At 59.6% G+C, this 12,452-nt stretch overlaps 1 protein-coding gene across 5 annotated transcripts; it reads left to right on the top strand.

Moving 5' to 3' along the window:
• Positions 1-1,234: 1,234 nt before the first annotated feature.
• On the top strand, positions 1,235-12,373 carry ZNF500 (zinc finger protein 500). Of its 5 annotated transcripts, none has more exons than XM_017338208.3 (6): positions 1,235-1,393; positions 1,885-2,356; positions 4,895-5,078; positions 5,209-5,288; positions 6,254-6,359; positions 10,395-12,373. In XM_017338208.3, exons 2-6 carry the CDS (start codon positions 1,943-1,945, stop codon positions 11,015-11,017), a joined length of 1,407 nt encoding a protein of 468 aa, XP_017193697.3. In that variant the 5' UTR covers positions 1,235-1,393; positions 1,885-1,942; the 3' UTR covers positions 11,018-12,373. The 5 variants fall into 5 exon arrangements, with proteins under 5 accessions (XP_017193697.3, XP_051692133.2, XP_008247847.3 ...); XM_051836173.2 differs by having other exon boundaries at positions 6,257-6,359; XM_008249625.4 differs by having other exon boundaries at positions 1,237-1,393; positions 6,254-6,365.
• Positions 12,374-12,452: the final 79 nt, after the last annotated feature.

The following is a 12,452-nucleotide window of genomic DNA, read 5'->3' on the forward strand; positions in this document are numbered from 1 at the left end:
CTACTCCCCAAATGGCTGCCATGGCCAGGGCTAGACCAGGCCAAAGCCAGGAGCCAGGAGCTTCTTCTGGGACTCCCACATGGGTGCAGGGGTCCAAGGACTTGGGTCGTCTTCTACTCTTTCCCAGGCCTTAGCAGAGAGCTAGATCGGAAGTGGAGCAGCCGGCTCTGGAACCAGTGCCCATGCGGGATGCTGGTTATGCAGGTAGCGGCTTTACCCCCTGGACCACAACGGCAGCCCTCAGGGTCTTAGTCTCAGTGGGGGTCGGAGTCCTGGCTGCTAAGCTTCCCACCCAGCTCCCTGCTGACGGCCTGAGAAGGCAGCCGACCACCGTCCATGTACGCGGGCTCTCGCAACCCCTGTGAGAGACCCTGGCTCCAGGCCTAGGCCTGGCCCAGACCCGGCTGTTGCAGCCATTTGAGGAGTGGGCCATCAGGTGAAAGATCGCTTTCTCTCTCTGTCTCTCCCTTGCTCTCTGTTGCTCTACCTTTCAAATCAGTCAATAAATATTAAAAAAAAAAAAAAAAAAAAAAGCCGGCACCGCCGCTCACTAGGCTAATGCTCTGCCTGTGGTGCCGGCACACCGGGTTCTAGTCCCGGTCAGGGCGCCGGATTCTGTCCTGGTTGCTCCTCTTCCTGTCCAGCTTTCTGCTGTGGCCCGGGAGTGCAGTGGAGGATGGCCCAAGTGCTTGGGCCCTGCACCCCATGGCAGACCAGGAGAAGCACCTGGCTCCTGGCCGGCCACAGCAGCCACTGGAGGGTGAACCAACGGCAAAGGAAGACCTTTCTCTCTGTCTCTCTCTCTCACTATCCACTCTGCCTGTCAAAAGTAAAAAAAATAAAAAATATATATAAAAAATTTTTTAATAAGGCCCGGCTCTTTCATTGTGAGCTGCGGGGTCTCGGGCTTGCTTCAAAGGAACCCGAAGCACCCATTGCAAAGCGCTTCCAACGGTGCCTGGCACAGAGGAAGCGCGACCTCAGTGAAAATTAAATCGCCAGGATCCTCTGCACCCCTGTCTCGCTGGGACAGGTCAGCGGAGACCAGGCGAGGGCGCCGCGCAGGCTGGGCTGGAGCTTCCGCGCATGCTCGCGGAGCGTGCGCGTGGGCGGCGTGCGGACTCGGATGCCCTCAGCGCCTCCCTTCGAGAACTACGTTACCCACAATGCATCACACTCGCCCGTCCACGCGCCTCGTCCCTACGACGGACAGCTGGCCCAGCCAATAGCGTGAGGACTACATTTCGCACACGCCCTCCCGTGAGCTAGCCCACGCAAATCTCGCTCAGCGTGTCGGGTTGGGGCACGGCGGCTCTCGTCACTGACGTCCGAGGCGATCCGTCTTCCGAGGACCGCGGGCGTGGGGCTTCTCTCCGCTCCAGGCCTGCCGTTGGTGAGTGTGGGCGCGAGAATGTCAGGTAGCGGGTGCTCCGCGTCGGACCCCGCTCACCTCCCTCCACCTGCGGGCTTGAGACGGGGGGCGGGCCGGCCGGCGGGCCCCAGGCCCAGAAGTTGGAGGGGCTGTGGTGACTATCCCCTCAGAAATACGGGGCCGCGCGCGCGCGGAGCTCGGGGGTCAGGGCTCAAGTCGGGATGGAGTCTGCGACCTGGGTGGCTGGAGGGACCCCAGTTTTCACCAGAGCCCTTAAGGGCCCGGGACCCCCACAGTGAGCAGCGTGCGCGGCCCAGCGGGCCCTGCGCTCAGTCCTTTCCAAGCATCCTGCGTGCAGGCCGCGTTGCCGCCTCGTTTTCAGAGTCCCTTAGCTTAGCCGGGGCCTGAGCAAAGCGGGGTTGGTTCCCCGCTGCCGGCGGGCGTGGCTGGCCCTGCAGCCGCAGAGGGCTTTCCCTGCCTCCCTGCACGTGATTCTTTGTCTCTCCACACAGGCTGGACAAGGTCCTGGCCAGGGTCCGGCAGAGGAGCGAGCCGCCCCTCCCCCCAACGATGGCGACCGCATCCAGTGCGCTCCCTGCCTCGCCCCTGGGGCAGGACCTGGAGCAGGAGGAGATCCTGATTGTGAAGGTGGAGGAGGACTTCTCCTGGGAAGAGGAGCCCTCCCTGGAGACCCCAGACCCCAGCCCCGAGACCTTCCGCCAGCTCTTCCGGCTCTTCTGCTACCAGGAGGCCGCGGGGCCCCGCGACGCCCTGCGCCGGCTCTGGGAGCTCTGCTGCCGCTGGCTGCGGCCCGAGCTGCGCTCCAAGGAGCAGATCCTGGAGCTGCTGGTGCTGGAACAGTTCCTGGCGGCGCTGCCGGGCGACATCCAGGCCCGCGTGCGGGAGCAGCAGCCCGGGAGCGGTGAGGAGGCCGTGGTCCTGGTGGAGGGGCTGCAGCGGGAGCCCAGGAGGCGGAGGCCGCGGGTGAGGTGGGGGGCGTTCTGGCCCTGAGGTGAGGAAGGTGGGCCCCCCCCCAGCTGAGGTCTGGGAGTGGAGGCTGCCTGGGCCCTGGAGCCTCAGCCAGTTCTGGTTGTTGGGAGCACCGGGGGCTGCTGGGAGTCTGAAGAGTGCACCTAAGTGTTCCTCACCCGGGTCCCTGGTGTGCACCCTCGGATTAACCCTACACTGCCGCACTAGCGCTCTCTCTCTCTCTTTTTTTTTTTCTAATATTTACTTATTTATTTGACAGGCAGAGTGACAGAGACAGACACAGAGAGAGCTCTTTCACCCGCTGGTTAAATCCCCAAATGGCCACAGTGGCCAGGGTTGGACCAGGCTGAAGCCACCCAAGTCTCCCATGTGGGTGGCAGGGGTCAAACACTTGGGCCATCTTTGGTTGCTTTCCCTGGTGCATTCGCAGGGATCTAGCTTGGGAGCGGGCAGCCGGAGCTTGGAGCAGCACTCAAACAGGATGCAGGTGTGACAGGCAGCAGCTTCACCTGCCGCGGCACAAGGCCGGCCTCCCCCTGCTGGCCTCCCCCTGCCGCAGCACAAGACCGGCTTCCCCCCGTTGCAGCACAAGGCCGGCCTCCCTCTGCACACCAGCTCCTGATCAGCAGCTGTGATTGGCTGGCTGATGTCATCTTGGCGTAGCCTGGACGCCGTCTAAGGCTTTGGGAGTTGAACAGTCCTAGGAAGAAAGCCCCAGTGAGAGCCCTCAGCGGTTGCCCAGTTTCTCTAGAGTGGTGGCATCCGAAACAGCAGCTGCCGGCTTCTTAGATTGCAACAGAATTAGGGTGGACGTTTGGCTGGGTGGTTGAAACAGCCCTGAGGACGCCTGCTTTCCGTATCGGAGTGCCTGAGGTTCAGGCTCAGTTCCACTGTCGGCTCCAGCTTCCTGCGGGCAGGAGGTGATGGTGCCACCCACACCGAGTTCCTGACTGCTTGCTTTATTGCGGCACAGACCTGTCTGGAACCAATCTCTCTGTCTCTCTCTGCTTTTCAAATAAGAATTAGGAAAAAAAAAAAAGTTTATGTGGTTCCTCAGCCACACTGGCCACCTTTCAGGGGCTGTGTCATCACATGGCCAGTGGCCACTGTATGGGACAGCACAACTGGAGGCCACGTCCTTCCAGCCAAATGTGGGGAAGCGTGGGACTGTCCCAGGAACTCCTAAGATTAAGAGAGAAGAGTCCTGCCCCTGTTTGCGTCCCTTTCCCAGCGCCCTGCCTGGAGTAGGTGTTTGGCCAATGCTAAGAGGTCACCTTTCTCCCTGGGTTGGTGCCATTGGCCCCACACAGCTGTACTGTTTTTTAATCTTTGTATTAAAATATTTATTTATTATTTGAAAGGCAGAGTTACAAAGAGAGAGAAAGGTAGCTTCTGTCCATTGGTCCACTCCCCCAGGGCTAGGCCAGGAGTGGCAGGGTCCCAAGGCTCAGGTATTCTGCTGCTTTCCCAGGTGTATATGGGATGTCACAGGTGGCTTTACCCACTGGGCCACAGCTCTGGCCCCACGGTGCTGTTCTTTTGAGTCCAGTAGTGTAGACAGATCTCCCAAAACCTAACCACACGTGAGTTCACCGTAGTAAGCAAATCCCGACTCACTTCTCATCCCCTCTGGCCTTGATGTTTGGGGTTCTTGCATTGCCAGGCACAGGGTGATCACTGATCAGGGAGGGGCAGGCCTCACTCTCCAAGAGGACTGTTTACTCCTGGAGACCGAAGCACTGGACGGGAGGAAGTCTATGATGGGTTTCGGGAGCCGGCGGTGTGGCACAGTGGGTTAAACCACTGCCAGTGACACCAGCGTCCCATGTGAGGTCTCGGCTGGTCCACTTCCAGTCCAGCTCCCTGATGATGCTCCTGGGAAAGCAGCAGGTGGTGACCCAAGTGCCTGGGCCCCTGCACCCACATGGGAGACCCAGATGGAGCTCCAGGCTCCTGGCTTTGGCCTGGCCCAGCTCTAGATGTTGCAAACAGTAGATGGAAGATCTCTCTCTCTCTCTCTCTTTCTGACTCAATTTGTCTTTCAAATAAATAAATAAATCTTTAAAAAAATATGGGAGGGGGTCCCCAGTGCTGGTTTTGCAGTCCCGGGGGGTTCATGGTACTGTGAAAGAGTTCAGTTCTGAGTCCCTGGTTCATCCAGCTCACCCTTCCTGGATCAGCAGAGAGCAACCAGCACGTGTGTAGGTAGGTAATTCCAGAAAACCCAGCAAAGGCAGTAGTAGGCACGTCTGAAATGAAACAGCGCTGATTCCAGGCCTTCCTGACTCAGTTGTTTGGGAGAGCCCAGACACAGCGTCCTGTGACAAGGAGAGACGGGTAGGGAGTCCCTGGGCTGGGAAACTGGGCAGCTGGAGGGAGCGCCGTGTGACAGGCAGGCAGAGGGAACGAGCCTGTAGCTAGAGCCCCAGAAGTGGGAAGCTGGCCCCACGTGCTTGGGGTGAGGTATTGGGGACTACGGTGAGGGGGTTCCCTCTGCGCTTCTGGAAACCTGGTGGACCGATCTCTGTGCAGGACCCTGAGATGCTTTCTGACGACACAGTGCCTCTTGGGCCAGGGGGACAATGCTTCAAACACCAGGCAGAGGCTCGGCCAGAGGCGCCTGCCCCAGAGGAGGGGGCTGGTTCTCGCAGCCATCAGCCCCCAGCTCAGCTGAGCCACAGACCTGAAGAGAGTCCCCTGCTGTGGCCAAAAAAGGGTGAGTAGCTGCCCACTAGGGGTGGGGCTGAGGGACACGCAAGTGCTGCAGGAGACAGCGCTGGCGCCTGGGTGTGGGGTGCACAGCTGCTGGGGTAGCCGTGCAGTCCTCACTGACTGCCCCTTCCCAGGCCCCGCGGCACCCCGGGATCAGGAAACGGTGTCTGCTTCAGCCTCCTCAGCCTCGGCTCTCCTTCCAGCCTGGTCCCAGGTGAGCGTGGTCCACTGGACTGTGGCGTTGCTGGGTCTGCACTGCCCCCTGCGCCACACTCCCTTGTTAGGCCTGGGCTTGGCACGCCAAGGGCTCCTCACTGGTTCCCACTCTGTGCAACCCTGGCCTCCTGGGACCTCTTGGCATCTCCCCAACTGCCCCCTCAGCGTTACGCAGCATCCCTGCAGATTCTGGGTCCAGCAGTGAGACAGGCAGTAAGCTCAGCTCTGGCTGGGTGCTAGTCTCTCGGACTCTGGGTGCAGTGCACGGGCAGGTTCCGCCACGCCCCGTCCGGAGCAGGCGTCTGCTTCTTGCTTTTAAACAGCAGCTCTCCTGGGTGTGAGTCCCATACCTACGGTGCCCCTGTTCCAGGTGTAGGTTCTGCCTTGTGTGTGTGTGGCTTGTGTCAGCATCACCACAGCTTTAGAACATTCTCTTCTCTTCCCTGGGCTCCCCAGACCCCCTGGCAGCCCCCCACGTCCTCCCGTTGCTAGGCAGCCCTTACTTCCTGTCTGCGGAGCTGCCTGCTCCAGACATTGTTTGCTTGTGTTCTCACTGTGCTCCAGGTCAGCCTGGTGCCAGATGTGGAAGCCAGTGGCCTGGAGGTGTCCTGAGGCAGTTGCCCCATTTGGGTCCCAGGGCCCCTAACTTGTCTGCCTGTGGAGTGCTGGCCCCAGGGTCGTGGGGTGGGTGGTGGCCGCTGTGTGCAGTGAGTCCGTCCCCAGCCCTGTGGTCCTGGGACAGTGCCGCAGCAATGGCATTAAATTGAAGCTGTGGCTCGGGAGGCAGGTGGGCGGCAGTGTCTGTCATGGCAGCTCCTGGGGACCAGGTGGGGTGGGAGACAGCAGGCCGTGCCGTAGTGTTAAGGTTGGAGTGGACAGGGCCCAGCCTGCAGGAAGTGAGCAGGAGCATTGGCTCAGGGTGACAAGGGGGCTCCTTTTGAGCCTAAGAGGGGTACATTCCAGCAGGTGCCTGGAACCTTGAAGGATGTGGCTGCGTACCTGTCCCAGGACGAGCAGGGACGCCTGGACTCAGCTCGGCGTGACCACAGCTGGGACATGCTGCCAGAGAGTGAGGGTAACAGCAGGGGGACCTTGTTCTCTGGGAACGTACAGCCCGCGCCCTGGGGGTGGCTCACGGGCCCAGTGGGTCTGCTCGGTAGCCCTCTGACTGTAACCTGCAAGGCCACAGCAGCTCGTGGGCTCAGTGTCCCGACTGCAGAGGGCAGTGAGGCCCCTCTCCCATGCCCCATGCAGATGTCCAGAGCTGTCCTGGGGTCCTTGTGTTGTGCTCCTGCCGCCACACGGTCCGGCTTCACCTCGTCTCCCGTTTTGCCTTTGCCCTCATCTCGGCAGCTGCTTCTGCAAGGCCGGGCAGTCCTGCCTGTGCTGCACAGAGGCCACTGCTCTTTGTTGTGTGTGTGTGTGTGTGTGTGTGTGTTTCCAAGATTTATTTATTTAAGAGTCAGGTTATAGAGAAGGAGAAATCTTCCGTCCACTGATTCACTCCCCAAATGTCCCCAACTGCCTGGGCTGGGCCAGGCTGAACCAGCAGCCGGAGCTTCTGGGTCTTCCACTGGCTGCAGGGGCCCAGGCACGTGGCCATCCTCTGCCTTCCCAGGCGCGTTAACAGAGCTGGATCAGAAATGGAGCAGCCGGGACTTGAATCGGTGTCCGTAAGGGATGCTGGTGTCGCAGGCGTTGCCTTACCTGTGACAAAGCGCCTGTGCAGGTTGATTCTAAGGAATCGTCACGTTACTGTGTAGGCTCACGTGTCCAGAATCTGTGGGGCAGGCCAGCAGGCTGGACTGAGACGGGCTGTGAGATGTGTGTGACAGTCTTGGGGCAGAGGTGCTTCCCTGGGAAACTGGGTTTTGCGCTAAAGGCCTCTGGCTGACTGGGTGCAGCCGCCCGCGGGAAGGGCAGGTGACCTGCTGCGCTGACAGTCAGCTGCTCGTACGTGGCGGTCCTGTCCTACACCATCTTCGTAGCAACATGTAGGCTGCTGTGTGACCACACCGCTGGGCCAAGTTCACCTTGAAATCACCCTCCACACGGTTTCCTTCCATGCTGGTTTTTCATTAAGTGTCTGCTGGGTGCATGAGTCAGTGAACACACCGCTGCTGCCGCTTGGCTGGGCCTCTGCTCATGCTCTTTGGCCCTTGTCTGTCTCCGCGTGTGTGACCGCCCTTGGCCAGGCCACCTCTGCTGTGTCGGCAAAGCCCTGGACCTCCCCAGAGCCTCCCAGCTTCCCTCCCAGGGCGGTGAGCGTCTTGGGCCCTGTTTCCTCGTGTCCTCCCTTCACCGCACCGCTCACCTCCTGCGTTTTGAGCTTTCTCAGAGATTCCTCCCACCCCATTTGTTCTATGGAAAGGGATCGTGCAGTCCTGGAGTTCCAACCCAGCCCACACTCACGGCCGCCCCTCTCTTGTCCTGGGAGGACACCCCAGGCCCAGCCCCTGATTGTCCAGCTGGGGAGACGGGGAGGCCTGGGCTGCCTTCAGCCAAGGTGGTCCCAGGCAGAGCCGGCTCAGATGAGTCCGTGAGAAGGAAATGGAAGTCCCATGTTCGATTCTGTCTCCTGGGAGTTTAGCCCTTGGTGTTCATGTGTGTGAAGTTCAAGTTCAAGGGCCTAGCTCAGGTTGGCAGACCAGATAGTATTTCAGGTCTTAGGAGCCACACAATCTCTGTTGCAACTTCTCAGCCCTATTGTAGGGCGGAAGCAGCCATGAGCAATAGAAAGATAAACAGATGAGGCTGTGTTCTGTTAACATTTTATTACCAGAGTGGGCCTTGGCCTGCAGGCCATGGTTTGCCACCACCTGGCTAAAGAAAAAGCAGGGGGAGGTGATGACCTTAGGAAAGGTTTGGGGCTTCTCATGGACGGAAGGAGGAGAGCCAGACTGCCAGGCTGGGATAGTGTACCTTCTTTATTTCATGCACTCACACGTTTTAAAGATTGATTTGCTGCAGAATGAGAGAGAAATCTTTCTGCTGGTTCACTTCCCAAGTGGCTGCAATGGACTAGACTGGTCCAGGCCAAAGCCAGGAGCCCAGAACTCCATCCAGGTCCACCTGTGTTGTAGCAGGTGTCAAAGTCTTCCTTTCTAAATCTGAATGTCCCACTGTGTGGACAGAGGGTGTTTGTGTGTCTGTTCTTCCATCTGTGGTCACGTGTCCCAGTTTGGCCACAGCCTTGGGACCATCTGTCATTTCTGTGTCTGGTCTACCAGTTGGGAGCAAAGTGCTGTCCCCAGGGGCTGTGCTTTGCGCTCCCCTGAAGCAGGTGATGACGAGCGGCTTTGGTTGCGCTCCCTGTCCCCGTCCAGGGAAGCATCCCTTCCACGAGGGACCTTCTTTGCTTGGGGTTCATTGGTTACTGTTGATTGTAGGGGCTCTTTGTATTGGATAGAAGCCCCGTCACATACCTGCTTTGCCAGTATGTTCTCCCATTCTGTTGGTTGCCTTTTCCCTCTGTGGATGGTGTTTGTGGTTGCACACTTGGCTTCAGTGTAGTGCATTGTGTCTGTCTTGCTGCCTGTGAAGGGTTAGTGTCCAGGTGCAGCTGTGCGGTCCTCCCCAGGGCCATCTTGCTCCCAGAGCACATCTGTCGGTCATCAGGAGTGTGGGGCAGAAGGCTTGCTCCTGGCCTCCAGGGTCCCCACAAGAGAGCCGTCCTGACCCGGCCCTTTTGTTTTTGGAATTAGCTGAAAATCAGAGTTACAGAGAGAAAGGAGGAGACAAAGCAGGAGCAAGAGGGAGGTTGGTTTTCTGTCCATCCATTGATACGGGATGCTGGTGTTGCAGGTGCTGGCCTACCCCTGTGCCCGCTCACCAGTCCTGCCCACACCTCTTGATGCCCGAATGCTGTTCCGTTGTGTGGGTGGGCCGTATTTGTTTATTCATCCACTGGTGGAGATTTGTCTCCACTTTTTGGCTATTCTGAACAATACTGCTATGAACAATCACAAGTTTTTGTTTGAGTGCCTGTTTTCAGTTCTCTTGGCATCTGTGTCTGCGTCATAGGATGAATCTGTGTCTTTTTTTAAAGATTTGTTTGTTTATTTGAGTGGCACAGTTAGAGAGAGAGAGAGAGAGAGAGAGATCTTACATCTGCTGATTCACTCCCCAAATGGCTGCAACAGCCAGGGCTGGACTAGGATGGAGCCAGGAGCTTCATCTGGATCTCCCATGTGAGTGCAGGGTCCCAAGCACTTGGGCCATCTTCCTCTGCTTTCCCAGGCCACAGCAGAGAGCAGGGTTAGAGTAGCTGGGACCTGAACCTGTGTCCAGATGGGATGCTGGTGTCCCAGGTGGCAGCTCAGCCCACTGCACCACAGCGCTGGCCTCTGGAAAATTCTTACAGTAGGCCAGTGGGGTGGTTCTGTCGTCACCCCAGTTGTGCTGATGTGGGGACTGAGCCCTGGTAAGCGCCGAGCCAACACTTAGCTTTGGAAATGCAGGTTTGGAGAGAGGCAAGGGAGGGCCTGGGGACAGCAGTGCCTCCAAGGGACATTGCAAGGCCGATGGAAGGTTCTCCTCCTCCTGTCCCCTCCCTGTCTGTCAGCGACTGCCTGCTGCAGGCATGGAGCAGCTCGCAGGGACGCCCTTGACCCTTCTGCCTCACTGTGCTTGTGCCAGACAAGGGAGCAGAGAAGTCGAGTCGTTGACGCTGGTGGCTCCTCGACCAGGATCTTCAGGGGGCTTTGGGCTGCTCCTGAGTACACAGGGGAGGAGGCCCTGTGGGGCAGGACCCCGGGCCTCCAGGTCCTGCTCCCAGCAGGATGGCCACAGCAGAGGTCTCCGACTCACCACTGCTGCCTTGTCCATGGGGGCTGGGTTGGTAGGAAGGTTTCCTGCCCCCACTAGAGGCCGGTTACAGTCCTGTCCCCAGTCATGGCCTGGAGGTCACAGCCCAGACACCAGGGCCATGGCCTAACTTCCCCAGGCCTCAGTGTCATCTGCAGGGTGGGGTCACCACCGACCGTGGGGGCGTGGTGTGGGTATGGTGCGTTCCTCTGTTCAGAACCCCTGGCACTCCCTGATGGGGGTGTCCGTTGTCCTCGTCCCCTGCAGAGTCTCTCAGGGACTGTACTTTCTGTCTCAGGGCTTGCGATCCAAGTGGAGGATGGCCGTGACCCCCAGGAGAAGCCTGTGAGGACAGAGTGGTACCATGTGCTCGCGGAGCGGTGCTGGGGCTCAGCTGGAACTGAGCGGCGGCAGGGCTGCCCCCTACCAGAAAGAGGGGGGCCCCGAGGACCCGACAAGCCGTTCGTGTGCCCCGAATGCGGCAAAGCCTTTGGTAAAACGTCCCACTTGACCAAGCACCAGCGCACGCACACCGGGGAGCGGCCCTACAAGTGCCTGGTCTGCGGGAAGGGCTTCAGCGACCGCTCCAACTTCAGCACACACCAGCGGGTTCACACGGGTGAGAAGCCCTACCCGTGCCCAGAGTGTGGGAAGCGCTTCAGCCAGAGCTCCAGCCTGGTCATCCACCGCAGGACGCACACGGGCGAGCGGCCCTACGTGTGTGCCCAGTGCGGGAAGAGCTTCAACAACAGCTCCCACTTCAGCGCCCACCGCAGGACGCACACGGGCGAGAAGCCCTACACGTGCTCCGCCTGCGGCAGGGGCTTCCGCCGAGGCACGGACCTCCACAAACACCAGCGGACGCACTCTGCGGACAGCTCTGCCCCCGGGCCCCCGGAGCCTCCAGGGGCCAAAGCCTGACGCCTAAGGATGTGCTCCCCTCTGGGCACTTTTCGGAAGTTCTCAGCCATGGGATTCGTGAAGCTGCCAGGGTCACTTCTGTCCCTGAGCTGGAGCTGGAGCATCTCCAGGCTGGCTGCCACTGCCGTGGGCAGCACAAGGATGTGGTGGGGCGTCTTGGGTGCCTGAGGCAGGGAGGAAGCCTGGCCCTGAGCTCCAGAGCTGCGGTTAGGGCAGCAGGCACAGGGGCTCTGCCGGTGGGAACCTGCTCTCGCCCTTGAGGCCACGAGCCCAGGGCCAGGCGGAGCCCCACACAGCGCCCATCGCCTGCCTGCCCAGCTTGCGGGGCTGGAGGCGCTGCCTGGCTGCGGCCTCTGCTCCCACCCCTGCCTCCGTCACCACGGCCCTCCCCTTGCCATGCTGCCACTCTGCTTGTCCTACCGCTGTAAGGACGCCAGTCATTGGATTAGGAACCCTGCACCGCGGAGACCTCATCGTAACTGATTCTGTCTCAGAAGACCTTGCTCGCAGGCCACGTTCTGAGGTTCGGTGGCTGCGAGTCACGGGGGAGGACACGCTCAGCCCGCTCTGGGGAGGCCTTGGTGGCTGCCAGCATTTCCCGACCCCTCCCCCACCCAGCCTTCCTGTTCAGAAATAGCTCTGTCGGGCCAGTGCTGTGGTGCAGTGGATTAAGCTTGTGGCACAGGATCCCAGGTGGGCGCTGGTTCGTGTCCTGGCTGCTCCTCTTCTGATCCAGCTCTCTGCTAATGACTGGGAAAGTGGAAGACGGCCCAAGTGCTTGGGCCCCTGCACCCAGGTGGGAGACCTGAAGAAGCTCCTGGCTCCTGGCTTCAGACTGACCTAGCTCTGGCCATTGTGGCCAAATGGGAAGTGAACCAGTGGATGGAAGACCTCTCTCTGTGACTTTACCTCTCAAGTAAAAAAATAAAAATTTAAAAGTAACCTTGCAGAGGTGCGGCTTTTCCAGGACTGCAGCCGTGTTAATCAGCCAGCTTCCCCAGGATCTTGTCTTCCCACTCACCCTTGCTGTCGAGGGGGCCTCGGAATCTGGCACTTGCCACAGGCCCTCAGTGGTTCTTTTCAGCGTGTGGCTTTCTCTGGTTGCCACACTTTGTCTGAGGCGAGGACTCCACCTTCAGGCTTCCGCCTGGCCTGTCCACAGTCCATCAGGTAGGTGGCTGGGGGGCAGCACAAAGTTGTTGGTGGGTTTAGTCGTCACTGAAGTCACAGGCCAGCTGCTACCGGTTCAAGAACATCACATCCAGGCCATGTCGCCTGGGCCTTCGTAGCAGCCTGTGACACTCCGTTCCATTGCCACCCAGGCTCCGTTTGCCTAATAAACAGTGTCACTCCTGATCTGCTTGTCCTGGCCCCTGAGTACGCAGCCCCCTGTGCCCCGCAGAGTGCAGCCACCTGGCCTCAGCACAGCTCTCAC

The sequence above is a fragment of the Oryctolagus cuniculus genome, chromosome 19 (assembly GCF_964237555.1).
Source record: "Oryctolagus cuniculus chromosome 19, mOryCun1.1, whole genome shotgun sequence".
NCBI lineage: Eukaryota > Metazoa > Chordata > Mammalia > Lagomorpha > Leporidae > Oryctolagus > Oryctolagus cuniculus.

Bases quoted from the DNA above. Each gene is read 5' to 3' on its own strand.
- ZNF500 (XM_008249625.4), top strand. From the start codon at position 1,943: ATGGCGACCGCATCCAGTGCGCTCCCTGCCTCGCCCCTGGGGCAGGAC. The intron at 5,289-6,253 runs GTGAGCGTGGTC...GGTACATTCCAG, and splicing joins TCCTTCCAGCCTGGTCCCAG to CAGGTGCCTGGAACCTTGAA. The intron at 6,366-10,394 runs GTAACAGCAGGG...TTTCTGTCTCAG, and splicing joins CATGCTGCCAGAGAGTGAGG to GGCTTGCGATCCAAGTGGAG.